Genomic DNA, 14,965 nt, shown 5'->3' on the forward strand with positions numbered 1-14,965 from the left:
CAGCCGCCTGCCCCAGCATGGGGTCCTCCCCAGGCTGCAGGTGGGTCTCTGCCCCACCATTACCATCCATGGCTGCAGGGCACAGACTGCCTCACCACAGCCTTCATCATGGGCTGCAGGGGAATCTCTGCTCTGGCACCTGCAGCACCTCCTCCCTCTCCTCCACTGACCCTGATGTCTGCAGAGTTGTTTCTCTCACATAGTCTCACTCCTCTCTCCAGCTGCTGCTGTGCAAAGGTTTTTTCCCTTCTTAAATACGTTATCCCAGAGGTCTGGAGAGGAAGAAGGGTTTTCTGGTGGTGGGTTAGAGCTGATGGCAGAGCTCACTGACACTCAGAAAAATACTGGAGAGCACTCTTGGGCTCTTGCTGGCCCAAGGGGAGTTCACTACAGTTGGCAACTACTCGTGGCTGGCACAAGCTGCAATTTTAGCACCTCTAGTTTGCTGGAGCAGTGAAAAATTAAGTATCACAAGGCAAAAAATACAGACTCCAGGCCCCAGTGTGCAAGGCACACAAGAGTGGTTTTAGAGAAACACTTAACTCCCAACACACGGCAGAGATATGTATAGCACAAGGCGACTTCACAATCTGCCTCAGTGACTTTATAAAGTCTTTGGAGACCGGTGGTTTTCATGGCTTGACTGAAATTGGAAGCCATTGTCTTCTGAAGTGTTGAAACCAAAGGATCCTTTAGCCAAAAACCTCCGAAAAACACTGCCCCCTGTTTTGTGAGACACTGTACTTCCTCTTTGTGTATGAAACATAAAAGGAGTTAACGTTGCTTAGAAGTGAGGAGCTCCGTACAGGAGTTAGGTTTTATTTTTGTATCAGTTTGTTCTTCTTTAGCATATTTGAATTGTTTACTTTTTGCTAACTTCTTTCTGTTGCCTGGAAACGTTTAGGAAGTTGTCAGCACTCTAACATCAGCTGATTTAAGATTCAACTAGAATGAGCCTTAAAACAAAAGCTGATAGTCTGTTTATTAAAACAACCCAAGAATATTGAATTAAAGGGGTTTTTGATTTGTCAGGTTTGGAGCAACTAGAAATTAATTTTACTAGGACAACAGCACTGAATGTATTTTTACAGTAAGATCAACTTGTCCTTGGCCCTGTATGCACTGCTGGGGCAACATTTCTCACCAAAACCATTATCCCTTTCTCTGAGAACCAGACTGATGATGTTGCATGTGCTACGTGTCACTAATTGAATACGATTTTTTAAAAATTGCTCTTTCAACCTCGTTTTCTGATTTTATTCTCAGAAAGCTGAGGTGTCTGCTATGTGATGCATCTATCAGGAGTTTGACTGCAAAATCTGAACACCTCCCTGAGACAGGCTGTTAACTCCCACTGGAGTTTATGAAAGTTAATGATGAAGAGTGACCAGCATTGGTATTTCTGCGGTAGGGCTCAAATCATTCAGGGTGAAGTTGCACCGTGTCAGACACATCTGCAAAGACTTCATGTCTGGCATCCCATTGGCACGTTTAAAGGACTGGTTCAATATGTGGGAATCTTTAACAGGAATTCCTAAAAGCCTCAAGTAGGATAATTGAGATTACTTAATTATATGAAATTGTTTCCAGGAGAATTCCTGTTAATGGTCGGTCTCAGTTAATAACGATCTCTAAATGTTTATTTTGCTTATGGGACTGTTTGAAACATGCTGATATCTTTCTTGTCAATACACACCACTGCTCATAGGTGAAAGAATATGAATAGGTTCAAAATATCATAGAACCCGCACTATTTATTTTTAAGTAGTTCAGTTTAATGTCCCAACTATATTGTAACTCATAAACCTTCACTATTCTCTCTGCATTGATATTTCCCTAGTTAAACGAGGTATCAGGATGATCTTCCTAAAAGTTCAAACTGAATGAGCAAGCTAGGCAACAGTTGTTCTGATACATGTTAATGGTTGAGATGAAAAGCAGCATGGAGAACTTTCTGACATCTCATTTTAAACAGCTGTGCGTGTGTTCTATGTCTCAGTTCTTCTGAGAGCCCTCTCCTCTCAGTCCTGGGGATGGGACGGATGATCATGTACATAGCCTGTACCCCATTTTGAATTTACAGGAAAATCTTGGAATAAACAGAAAGGCCTCATGCAGTAATCGGGAACAAAGAAGCAATAGCAGAGAAAAGACTGGTGGCAAATATTGGGAAAGAGCCTGCACCCTTCACAATGGTACTATTCATATATATAAATCACGTGCTTATGTGTTTTTCTGGATCCGGGCCTAACTGCACAACTGAATTTCTTTCAAGCGGCAAGTAAGTGCAAGAAAAAGCAGAACTCAGACTCTGATTCCTCTGGTGGAGGGGGTAGTTCGACCCACAAATCAGAAAGTCAAGGAAAGCTGCAAAAGACCTGGAAAAGAGAAGAGATTAGAATGTGTTTTTGCACAGTGGTGGCTTAGTGTTAGTATTTAAAACTGAAGATGCTTATTTGGTGAGCTTGAAGGATAATTTTCCACCTTCTATAAATCCTTGGTTGTATTTAGGAGAATGGGACTGGATGTGGACTAAAGCCGTTTTGGCATAAAGAACAAGGCTATGTTTTAGTCTCTAAGAAGGCTGACTCCTGTTTCGGTGTAGAATAAGGTTTTGAAAGCTTTCTTAAGAGGGCATTATGAAACACAGCAGATGCCCTTCAGATCTGAATGGTGTTAATATGCGTAAGGCAGAATACAGCTTGTTCATCAGCTGGGTCAGAGTTCCTGCTACCTTGCTTCATCTGTTCTTTTTTCAGGGAGACAGTTGGCAGCCTAATCTCTGTGATTTATATTTCCTTATTTTTAATGTTTGTGTTTTGCATAATAAAAATGAGAGTTGCGGAAATAAAATTGCAACTTGGTGCATTCCATTTGAAGCAGATGATTCATTTGGATGGCAAATGAATGGCTGTTCCAAACTGTACTTGCCTCTACACAGATATGCATAGAAATAGAAAAAGCATTTATTAATTGATGATACATTAATGCCGTCTAAAGAGGTAGTGAAACGATAATTGGATGAATGTGTAAAATACAGCGTGTGAGCCCAACAGGTGTGTTAAATGCGACACTGTGCTTTCTGTAATGAGTGGAAATGAAATGTCACGCAAGGATGAAGAATGCAGTGCTTTGTACTGCAGAATCTTCCTTACCTGTTCCAACCACATGGCCATAATCATAAGTCATTCACGACAAAAATCAGCAGTCTGCATTTTCTGACAGCTTTTGTTCACTGTTCCTAGGAACTGCTTTCGGTCTTTTCTCAAGAGGGTATTTAGAATTTAAGCTCCTTCTCTCTGCTTGTTTATTATGTACAGTGCCATTCATTTGCTGAGTGACCACTGTGCCAAGTTCCAGCTTGGCATTTATGGAACATTTTCCTTTCGGTCCCTTAAGGATACACGCTTTGCCCTCTCTGAAGCCAGCAAATTCTCAGCACTCTGTTGAAGTGGTATGGTGTAGGCTGAAGTGGGCAAAAATGTTACCAGCATCTGTCTCCATGTTTGTGGCTACAACAGGGCACAAATGATAGAGCTATCGATGATAGCTTTTGAGGGAAAACAATATGAAGGAAAACGTTTTTTTCTGATTCTGCATTTGGATAAAATCTCTCTAATTGCATGGGTAGAGCATTAAAGTTTTCTAGTGCATATTATATTTTATAGCAGACTCTTAAAAGAAAAAATGTGCAGTAGTAAGCCGGTCATGTGAAAGACTGTGCAGTTCTTTGTAGCATTGGCCTTTTACAATCCATTATATGGCAAGGCAGTATAAAGGCAACAGACTTCACTTACAAGCTGGGAATTCCCAGTGTGGTTGCTTTCCAAACAGGGCACCTGATCAAAAGCATTTGTTATCAATTCTGCTGATTGAGTGCCTTAAAAAGTTGAGGACAACTACCATGATTGAGAAAATACTGATTGTTCTGGGATATCCTGTGTTTGTTTTGCAAATTATGACTAGACATAGAATACAATTTATGCCATTGTGAGAAGAGAGTGTTGTGATTAAGTCTGGAATCTGTGTTCTCTTAACCCTTCCTTGCTCAGTTTTCACAGGTTAAAAAAAAACAAACCACAAAAAAAAACCCTAAAACAAAACTCAAACCAACCAACCAAACCAACAAACAAAACCCCCAAAAACCCAGAACAAAACACCATACAAAACTCTCCTTTCAAGCACAGCAATAGGCCAAGCTGTACTTGGTTAAATCTGGCCAGCATCCCCCCTTGACAGAAGGAGAAGGTGAATACAGGGCTTAACCAGGCAGGGGCTTTGAGTCTCTTAATTCATGTTGCTGCGCCTAGCTTCTGCACATCCTCCTTTAGAACGGACTAGTTGGTCTGTTAGGTCTCTGAGGGCTAGCTTTTCACTTGTGTGCTGGCAAATGATTCCCATGCCTTCTTGTAAGTTAGTAATGTGGCGAGACAGAGCAAGAAGAGCCGGAACAAAATCCATTAGGATTAGACAACCTTGTAGCTGCTCAATAAGGCGCAAAAACTGCCTGGTCAGAGCCTGAACAGGCAGAAGGACAAGAAGGTGTTGCTAAGTTGGATGACATAGTTCTTTGGAGAAGAGGGGGTAGGGGCAGGGAGCTGATTTCACTGGAGGTGTTTGTCAGTAGTAAATGGGGACTGTCATCTTATTTCCATGTCTAAGGAACTGGCCCAGCCTGCCTCCTGCTCACTCCCACCTGCCTGTTCTCATCTGCTCCCAGCTTGTCCAGATTCAGAGCATCACAGCCCTTCTCCACTTGAATGCCAGCAGGCCTCTGGGAGAGTCTTTATCTGGTACGGTGCAAAGGCAAGCTCTCATCTGCCAGGACAGTGGAGCTGCCCGTTCCCCGGTGCCTTTCCATGGTCTTCAGCAGTTGCCTCACTGAGGAGCCCATGTTTAGTCTCTCTTGAAGAGAACTATGAGGTAGTGCTAGAGCAAATAAAGAAGAGGGGTACTTTGATCACAATATCAAGCCAAAAGGAAGGAACTGGGTTCTTGTGAAAGGGTTTGACGCTACCGTCCCAGCACAGAGCCTTTAGTGATGCTCCCAGTGCCTTTCTCTAGTCAGGAAACAGGCTTGAGTTTCAGATGCAGTGCCATCACATGAACAGCTTGGGGAGTGCATCTGGCAACACCATCCATCGTCTCCTGGACTTCGCCACTTTACACGATATGGAACAATGTTTGTCTGTTTACAGCATCACGGGTTACCCCAAGAAGTGTCTTTAGCTACTGTCTGGCAAAGGACAGCTACCTACTGGGAGTGATGATCTCAAAAACTCTTCCTTCGGTAATATTTTAGCTCCTGCATCAGTTTTACAAGCAGGATCCCCCAAAATTACCTAGATTTGTTGTTTTTTTTTTTCTGAAAAACATGTGTAAAACAGATTACATAGAAACATAGAGCCTTTCAGTCCCTGCTTCCCTGCTGAGAAGGGATGGGTTTTCTCTGGAGTCTTCTTCTGAAACTGGTGTAGAGTAGGAACATAGTTCTTAGTGGTACTGTATCCTGTAACATTTGGCTAATGCTCTGGGGCTATTTTGGTAACAGGAATTGCAGTGTCAGAGTAGGTCTATTGTGCATTCTAATGAAACAGCTAGTAGTCTGATGCAGACTACATAAATAATAGAGATTTGGAGCCTTTCACCTCATTTGTGGCCTATATATTAAAGAATGAGCTCTGTGCTTAATAGAGATTACATGGAGATTACAAAATATAGAAACTTGAGTTGCAAAAAGCAGTTTTATTCAGCAGATTACTGACATTTTACTGCACACATGAAAAGCTGGAGTTTCTAATTAAAAGAATACAGAAAACCAGACTCCATTAACATGTAAATATCAGCCTATATAGAAATGCAGCATTTCAGTTAAAAAATGTGAAAAAGCATTTATCAGTGCATTTGAAATGAATATCATTTACATAGCGTCACCAAGCTGTCTGCAGTCTCTTCAGAAATAATCTAATTTAGAGAGGCCCCTGCACTTGGCAAGCTATCCAATGAATAAGGTAAACCAATCCAGATAATGGATAGCTGATGTACAACTGTAGGGACGGTGCAAATGTGCTGTTCCATCCGAGACAGGAGGCTAAGCAAAAAGAAACACGTTATTTGAGGCAGAGTTGTATCGTATATGAGTCTTTTGAAGTGAACAAACAAAGGAATGAATTAGAATTTAATATACTTGTAAGATAAATCACCTCTGAATGTCTTGAGTGAGGAGAGAAAAATTTCCTATTTAATCTTCTTAAATTTCTATTTTTTACTGCCTTTTCCTGAGGCTGTTTAATCTGCACATATTAATGAGAAGGATAATGAAGCATTTTTAAACAGGCAGGATCCATGCTTGTCTCCTCAGAAGGGAGCTTCTTTCCTGGCTGATATCTTTTTTAATCCTGCTTTCTGACTAAGGTAGTGTTCACCAGAAGGGACGAGTTAAAGGATTCCCAACCGACTCAGGAGCTCTCTGTCCATCCGGGCTAATCTAGAGGTAGAAACAGTAAGGGGCTTCAGAAAGAGGGAAGTGGTGGCGACATTCATTTTGTTTCTCTGTAATTACTGAGAATGACTGTGCCTGAGCCGTGAATAAATATGCGTGGTTTATTGGGTGGTATAATCAAAACCTATGCAAGACAAGACAGAAAGATTTCAGAAAGACCAGCTTGTGCATCTTGAATGGGAGCTCCAAACTCTGTGGCTCCACAACAGGACAGGATGGCAGTCTGTGGTTGGCCTTTGAAGCATAGCTATATAGTCCCGAAAATAATTTAAAAAATGGTAGATGAGGGAGATGAGGCTCTTCCTGATAACTCTTGTACCATTTCCATGCCTAAAGGTGCTTGCCCACATAGGAAAGGTCTTGTTAGAATAGATAGAACAGGGAAATGTTCGCAAAATAGTAGCTATGAATGGCGAATCGATTTGATACTGATGCTAAAATCCTACTTGATCGTAAGCGGGGCTTTACGTGTGTTCTCCATGCTATACAAGGCCAGCTGTTGATTTTTCTCATTCTTGCCTCATCTTGTTATGGTACGAAACAGCCTCTTGTTATGTGACTTGAGTGTCTTAAATCTGCCATATTGATTGTTTGCCGCCACACATTCTGATTTTGAGTAAGAAGTTGGTAACTTAACTTCAGTTTATGTTACTGTCTTTGACCAATTTACAGACCTACCCATGATGCCATGGATTCATGAGTCAGCCTTTACTGTATCAGTAAAATGACTCAGTTTGGGCCGGTGAGCCAGAGAGCTAAATATAGTACATAGCATTAGAGCCTGGAGCAGCCGGGAAAAACATCCATTTTGGGCTTATAAAAGGTCAGTTTGGAACAGAGGTGCCTGCAGTGCAGTAACACTTGCCCTGACTGCTAACTTCACTCTGTTCCCACGTGAGAATTAGCAGTGTGGGGCTGGTGGGGATAGAAAAAGCACAGGAAGGTAAGACAGGGACAGGAAGAAATGGACACTGAAAGGGAATTGATTCTCAAGTCTCTTAGCTGGTTATTCCAGGCTCTAGTGCAGGATGTGGGCTAGAAAATGTCCAGTCCCGTGGGAAAGTAGTGGTGGTGTAGCACTGCAAGTATCTGGGGTACCAGCCCTGAGCTATGCACTGGCTTTCCCTGGCTCCAGTCTTGGTAGAGGAGGTACAGGAGAGCCCCCCTGCTGTCCCCATCTTTGTGTCTGCGGGGATGCTACCCACCAGCAGTTTTTAGTTTTGGAGTGCCTCTGTGGGCAAGAAGCACTGATGCACGGCAGCCTCCTCCACATCATAAACATCGTCAGGAGCACTGGCGATGGGGGCAGCCTGTTTCACAGTGTTCAGGAGCGGACACTGAATCCCAGTGCTCAGGAGCCTAGCTCACTGGGACCAGCTGCTTGGTGGTACCCTGCCTTCCTGAAGAAGGTTCCAGCAGAGCTGTTGCAGGAGTTCAGCATGCTGGAGGGGAGCATCATGAATTGGTGTGTTCTAGTCACAGCATATCAAACTTCCCCAGTTGCAAGACAGGGTCTCGTGCTAAGACAATAAAAGAGCATGTGGCTTTAGCCATTTGTATTCCATTTTTATGGTCAGTTTGTGACACTATTACTTTTCATAGATATTTGTAGATAAACTGTAGATGTCTCAGCCCCATTAACTCAACTGAAACTGATGAATAAAAACGCTTCTGCAAATATTTCTCAAAACTGGAGCGATCTATCAAACAGCAGAGTTAAAACATGAAATCGCTATTGTTTCCCTGCTATTGGCTATGTTTTTCAGCCTAGAACAGGCAGCTGGCAAGAGCAACTCTTTCATGTGTGAAAGGACAAGTGCCCCCCCCTTCATCTACGTCAGTGACTGCCAGGGGCAGGCTGTGCAGCACCGCCAAAGCCAGGACAGGGTTACAGCGTCTGCTTCAACTACGTCCTGCTGGCGAGATGCAGGCCAACTGCTGTGGGACAGGAAAACCATTTCACCTCATCCTTTAAGGGTGGATGAAGGAATGGGGCAGGTATGGCAACCCCTGCTTCTATTTTGTCTTGGTACTAGGGTGCCTCTGGGAGAAGAGACATTTTACTTTGTTGGGCCCAACTCCGAAACAGCAGCAAGATTTTTGGCAAGGTCCCATGCCAGGGCTAAGAGAGAAACGGTGGACAAAAAAGTCCTGACATGCTTCCAAGGAGAAGATGCTACATACATGAGCAATCTAGGGTGTTGATAACAACTGGGTCTATATTCTGAATGACAACAGCCCCCTTTCAGAGATTTATTAAAACTTCCTTTCTAGGTAAATACCTGCTTCTCCTGATGAAAGTTTCTGGAGTATTAGCAGAGGTACAATGTAAGCACAGTTCACTTCCACTTGAACTGGAGCCACGACATGCTCTTCCTAGGAAACTATCATCTTGGTGAGTGTGTACAAACTCAGCATACTCTGTGCAAATTCTTTATTGAAACAACAATCAATGTACAAGCTGGATCACATTTCACTTTACCACTTCAGCATGAACTGGTCTCTGTGGTTTACCGCCATGAACCTTAAAATGGCTAACAGTTATTTAAATCAAAATACAAGAACTGCTTCTCAAAAGAACACATTCATAGTTGTCTTACATTTCTTTTAAAATCAGAAGGGTTTCATAATAAATGAAATATAACTTAAGATACTTAAGGGCAAGCATTTCCTTTGCATCTAAGAAGCTTTCGGTCGTTGCACTAGGTATGGCGCACTTAAGAGGCCAACTCTTAAAATAGCATGCTGCCAAGATATTCCATGAGAGCTTTTAAAATCTGCCACTGCTACTTTCCAGAATTAGTCCATCTGAACCAAACTGAACATCAGAAAGCCCTGCTTATATGTTACAGTACTTTTGTCAAAAGGTAACTGCAAATTGAGGAACTGACATGGTATGTACATTAGAATAAAACAGGCACTGATTTTTTTTTTTTAAATCAACTTCTGCCCATATATGCCATTCTGCAAGTCTTACGATTATACAACAATTTGTAAGCATAGGAGCGAACTGCTGTGTCTTACCTAATACCAACCTGCAGAGAAAGGCTGATCTATGGATTCTTTTAAATTTTTAAAATTACAATCTCAAAAAATGCCTGAGGGGTAGGTTTCATCACAAGCACATGCAAAACAGAGAGCAAAAAAGGATCAGCAGCAAACAAATGCTGCTCAAAACATCGACTAAGTAGACTGTGAGTACTATGTCCAAGAGGTCTGATTAATGTGGCCTTACATTTAGCGAAAAAAGAGCAGAAAGTGTAAAATTCAAATCCAACATTGATTTCTTGTGCTGCAGAAATCTAGTCACGTTTCTTGAAGTTTTGGCATCAATATTTTAAAATGGTGTAAATATATCCTGCAAGGCTCTTTTCCTTTCTAAGCATGGCTTGGTGTTCCTTATGCTTTTAGAACGCAAATTCAGTTGGACTGGATTCTCCAGATTCTGAGTGTTTTAAGAACTGCTAGTGATGTAATAAATACAACAATGTAAGTAAAGGTATGCATAGCCCAATTATGGGAACAGATCACTCCAATGTCCCTGAAGTGCTTAAGGTGCATGAAAATAACAATGCAAATGTTAATGTTTTCTTAGAGCAATCACTAATTTTGTATTTATTAGTTGTGTTCTCCAATCATAAAATAGCTGTTCCCTAAGAAATAGTGCAAGACAGAATTGGTTAATAGCACAGGCAGAAAGTTTGGAATGGGAAAGAAGGGTTTGGGTCTTGCTTCCCATCTACCTCCCACAAGTGCCTGAAAGCATGGAAAAAGCTTTAGGCTTACAGGTGTTATATAATGGATGCATAAAGACACTGAGCAGCATTCAGGAAAACAGCAAAAACACATAAACCAGAACCATTGCAATCTGTATTTTCTTCAGATACGGTGCTGTTCTTTTATTCTGACAATACCACAAAGGCAAATTTCTGAAGAACTTAGAGCAGGCTGGCTGGACCAGTCGTACCCGTGAACCCTCAGCTCTCGGTGAGTCCAGCTCCAGCAGTGTCAAGGTTCCCTTTGAGCTTGCAAGAGCAGGGATTCAGCACTACAGCTATCACGTGCATCTAATCCCCAGGACGGCGTTTGCAGCATATCTTTGTGTGTACTTCAAATGCGTGCTCGTTGTGAGCAACCTTTGGAAAAAAACCCCTGAGATACACATGAGCATCTTCAAGGAAGTTTACTCTGAGATACTGAAGAAAGCCACGGGAATTGTTTGTTCCCAAATGTTTCTCAATAAATAAATAATCAACAGGCTGGAGGACAGCCTGAGGGCGGTGGTCAGGATCAGGCCTGACAGGTACCAGTGAATATATGAATATGTGACGGGGTCTGGTGTCTCCTGTAAAAAAGTCATAATTAAAAAATAATTAAAATGAAAACACTGTAGTTTAATGAATAATTCTGATTTTTTTTTTTAATTGGAAAGTGTAATTTAGAAGTTATTTTTATGCTTTCAAGGAGAACACCCTTGTTCATCTGTGCCATCTTAGTTGGGCAGCAGGCAGGTAACTTGAATGGACGAGCATTGTCTGTAAATGCTGGACAAGCAGAAAAATCAAGATGCCTCTTTTCAGGAGGTTAAGGTGAATTAAAAGAATTTAGTACATGTTCCTGCTTTTGGTTCTGCCCTCGTCCTTTTTCATACCAGAAGCAAATTAAGTAACTTGAAAAACTCATGTGAACACTAAACAGAAATGCACTTTGGACTCAGACAAGAAGTTTACAGTTTGCATCAGTAGTATTTTCAATCACACTGATCAGAAGTGAGTGCTTTATGGTATTCTCTTAATCTGCCCTGTCTTCTAGACTGATATTGCTTTGCCCGAACGAAAAGATTTCTAGCCACATTCCCGAACAGGCTTTGCCCTTGCACGTTTCCTTTTGGGCATGTGCAAATGTGTTCTGTATATATGCCTGCCACTGTGGTGAGCACAAACAAGTGTTAGGCAACTAAACGCTGTCATTTTCACAAGCTGGTCGCAAAATTGGAAGTCTGTCATTAAACAGGTATTATTAATAACCACAGAAACGTAAATATGAGGCCTTCTCTGCATCACCTACCGAAGTCATGGGGTGTTCCTGTATGACACTGCTAGTGAAGCTCTGCACTTTAACATGAGGAAGTTGACATAAAACCTCAGTTCATTATCAAGGGGTTGTTTTGGATAGCTGCAACATTGACTGTGTTTGGTCTCAATTACCCACGCAGTTAATATACCTGATTGCCTCCAGTGGACACCTTATGTAGATCTGGCTACTTCAATCAAGCGTCCACAGACCTAAGTGACGACTTCTGCGATACACTTGATTCCAGACCTGAGTATCTACACTTACACTACAGTCCTTCTTAAAAACTGGAAGGTAATAGTTTGTTCATTAGTTCCAAATTAAATGTGTATCAGAGAACTAAGTAATACACTGTTAATCCTACACAAACTCCTCCTTGTAAGTGCTTTCTTTGCAGCCTCACTCAGGAGAAGGTCCTTTTTATTGTCTGTCCGCAATAGAAATTATCACTTCCCTTCCACTCCTGGCATTTCCTGGCATAAATGCTGATGTTTTTTAATGCCACAATCGCTGTCATCATTAAAGCTTTACTGGGGTAGAGTACGTGTACTCAAGCAGTGAACATTCTACATAGGTAGGAGGTTCTTAAAATACTAAAGCAATTATAACACAGTAAAGGGTTTGTGTGATCGTCATTGTAATCTCACAGGACATTTGAATACATATATATGTATTTTAGTTTGGATAAAAACTCGCAAACTTATGCTTATAGATGAATTCAGGCTTGATCTTCAGAATATGAATCTGCACAAAATTGAGAATCCCAGTAGAAGGTTCTTCTGCCATTTCAGCCTTGTCATCAGCTGATCACTGCCGTATGCAGGACTGTTGAGGAACCTGCGTATCTCCTGGTAAGGTAGTGCATACTTACTCCTACCAAATTATTACAAAACAAGACATTTTGCATATTTGCAGCTGTTTTCCAGATAAACTTCTAGCAAAGTAAAATGTGGTCAAATATATGAGCAAAAAACCACTGCACAGCTGTTGGACTGCAACTTTCTGCGAGATGTTTACGGGTTTTCCCATTCGTAAAATACACCACCAAGTTGTTTCTCGATGTGAAAAAAACAATTGTTGGCATCTTTGTTCCATCAAAAAAGGGAAAACTATTTCCCATGTGCATAAGCAGTGTGGTCTCAAATGAAATGGAAACATTTTAACTTTCTTTAATAGCCCTGTAAATCACAGTGCAGCTGAGCAAACAGGCTTCGTAAATGGGATCTATTAGAATTTTATTTGGCTACTAGAGTGCTACCTCTTGGGCAGTATTTCAAATTCACAAGGTGATGTTTGCCAAAATGCAACAGAAGGAAATAATGAGTGAAGAGGAAAATGAAAACCAGTTTTATGTTTAGTAAGTTCAAGTGTCCTACATCAAAGACTACCAGTGACTTCCAGGAGGCCACTACAGGTAACTCCAACCTGAGGTAAGTGTTTCTTGGAAATACTCCTACTCGATAAGAGCAGTTAATATTAATGTAATAGCAATTACTCTGCCATACATCGTGGTAAACTGAAGTCAAACCGAGAAGAAAGTGCCAAATAACCCACATACATGCTTTTGCTATGATAGTCTCCAGGTAAGGCTTAGCGGCAAGTACAATACGTGTTTTTAAAAGAGCTCCACCTGATTTTCCTGCTATGCATAGATTCAGGAGTAACTATCATACATGGCTTTCATATATAACGCATGTATTTTTGTCATTTGCCACTGCTGTGTCATCAGAACTGAGTTCAGCAGAAGACTCGGGAGGGGGGTCCGCAGGAAGTGCTGGTGTTTGAGGAGTGTCTTCTTCCTTGGGGTCCAACTGCATGCTTTCTTGTGACTGACCATCCCCGCAGTCCTTTCTGGACAATGGGTGGACTGACACTTTTATTGCGATCTGTTGAGGTGGCTCGTGCAGTGACGATGCATCAGAGTCAGCTGTGGGGGAGTCACTGCGCTTCAAAGAGTTAGGGATCATGTAGAGCTCATCTGTTTCAGTGGTTTCCTGGCCTTCTGCCGTCTGCCGTACAAAATTCTGTCCTTGCTCCTCCAGACCGACAACCTCCATAATTTCTTCCATTATCGTCCTGCAGTTCATGATGAGAGGTGGCAGAGGTACGCTCCGAGCAAGCTCTTCAATATAGCGAGCAAATTCCATGGTCTTGAACTGGGTGACTTTGGCAAGCTCGAGCGTTTTGGCTGAAGTGATAATTGGGATACGCTTTGCAATCTCAAAGGCTTTCTGGAGCTTCTCTGCCCCTTCTGTTCTGAAGAATTCATTGATTGCTTTCTCTGTTTTCTTCAGATGACTGCTCATCATACATAAGCGAGTAATGTTCAGTATCATAACAATGGTGAAGGCTACAAGGCAGACAATCATGTAATAGATTCCCATGTCTCCGGAAGTAAAAACAACCCTCAGGGTCACAGTATTATTAACACTGCCATACGCATTAGATGCGACACACGTGTATCTACCTCTGTCTTCAAAAGTCACGCTGGTAATGTTTAGTAGCCCGTTGTCAAGAAACCACCATTTTCCTGCTGGAGAGGAGACAGAGTAACTTAGCAGTAGTTTGATCACATGACCAGCAGAGTCTTAAACATTGTCAAACTGGTTTCAGATTTTGGAAGAAGGAAATAATGTCCACAAGAAATCAAAGAATTTACCTTCTCAAAGGCTTACCTGTCCCGGAGATCCTAGCTGTGTTACTATCAAATCCCTGACCAATCGGATCATTCCTCACAAGAGTCTCATTTAAAAATGTTAGTATGCACGACATCTGTCACAATCTTATGGTCAGTTACAAAGGCAGGACTACTGACCCCAGAGAGCCTCCCAAACACATGCCACACTTCCTCAAAGAACAGTAACAACGGGATTGTGAGGCAGAAAATCCCAATAAGCTTTCCTTGTCTTGTTCCCTGACAATGCAGTTTCTTACGATTGGGTTCAACTTTGTTATGTTACAGTATCTCACATTAAGAGGAAATAGGACAGGAGGAGCGAGATGGGTGGCAAAGAGAACAGCCATGACCAGTTAAAAGGACACGTTCTTTGCCTGTATGAACTTCTGTGCATCATGATGGAATTTCTCTTTTAAAAGTAATTTCTAACAGTGTCATATCTTTGGTCGCTACCTGTAGTTATACATGTACATTTCATACCCTTTGAGCCTGGCACAGCAGAACAATTTAGCTATTAAACTAACAGGACTAAACCAGCACAAAAACCCTGTACAAGGCAAGGATTGCAGTCCTGCCACAGGTTGGTGTATACCTTGCTCAACAGCTCGATGTCTGAGTGGAGAGCAGTGACGAGCAGCGTTCCTCAGGGCTTGGTACTGGGACCGGTACTGATTACCTTCTTTGTTAATGACATGGATGGTGGGATCGAGTGC

At 41.9% G+C, this 14,965-nt stretch overlaps 1 protein-coding gene across 1 annotated transcript; it reads right to left on the bottom strand.

The window, feature by feature from the left end:
* Positions 1–12,791: 12,791 nt before the first annotated feature.
* MFAP3L (microfibrillar-associated protein 3-like) lies at positions 12,792–14,103 on the bottom strand. Its single transcript, XM_010151014.1, has one exon. It carries the CDS (start codon positions 13,957–13,959, stop codon positions 13,243–13,245), a length of 717 nt encoding a protein of 238 aa, XP_010149316.1. The 5' UTR covers positions 13,960–14,103; the 3' UTR covers positions 12,792–13,242.
* Positions 14,104–14,965: the final 862 nt, after the last annotated feature.

This window comes from Eurypyga helias, unplaced genomic scaffold (genome assembly GCF_000690775.1).
Source record: "Eurypyga helias isolate BGI_N326 unplaced genomic scaffold, ASM69077v1 scaffold11454, whole genome shotgun sequence".
In the NCBI taxonomy this organism is placed as follows: domain Eukaryota; kingdom Metazoa; phylum Chordata; class Aves; order Eurypygiformes; family Eurypygidae; genus Eurypyga; species Eurypyga helias.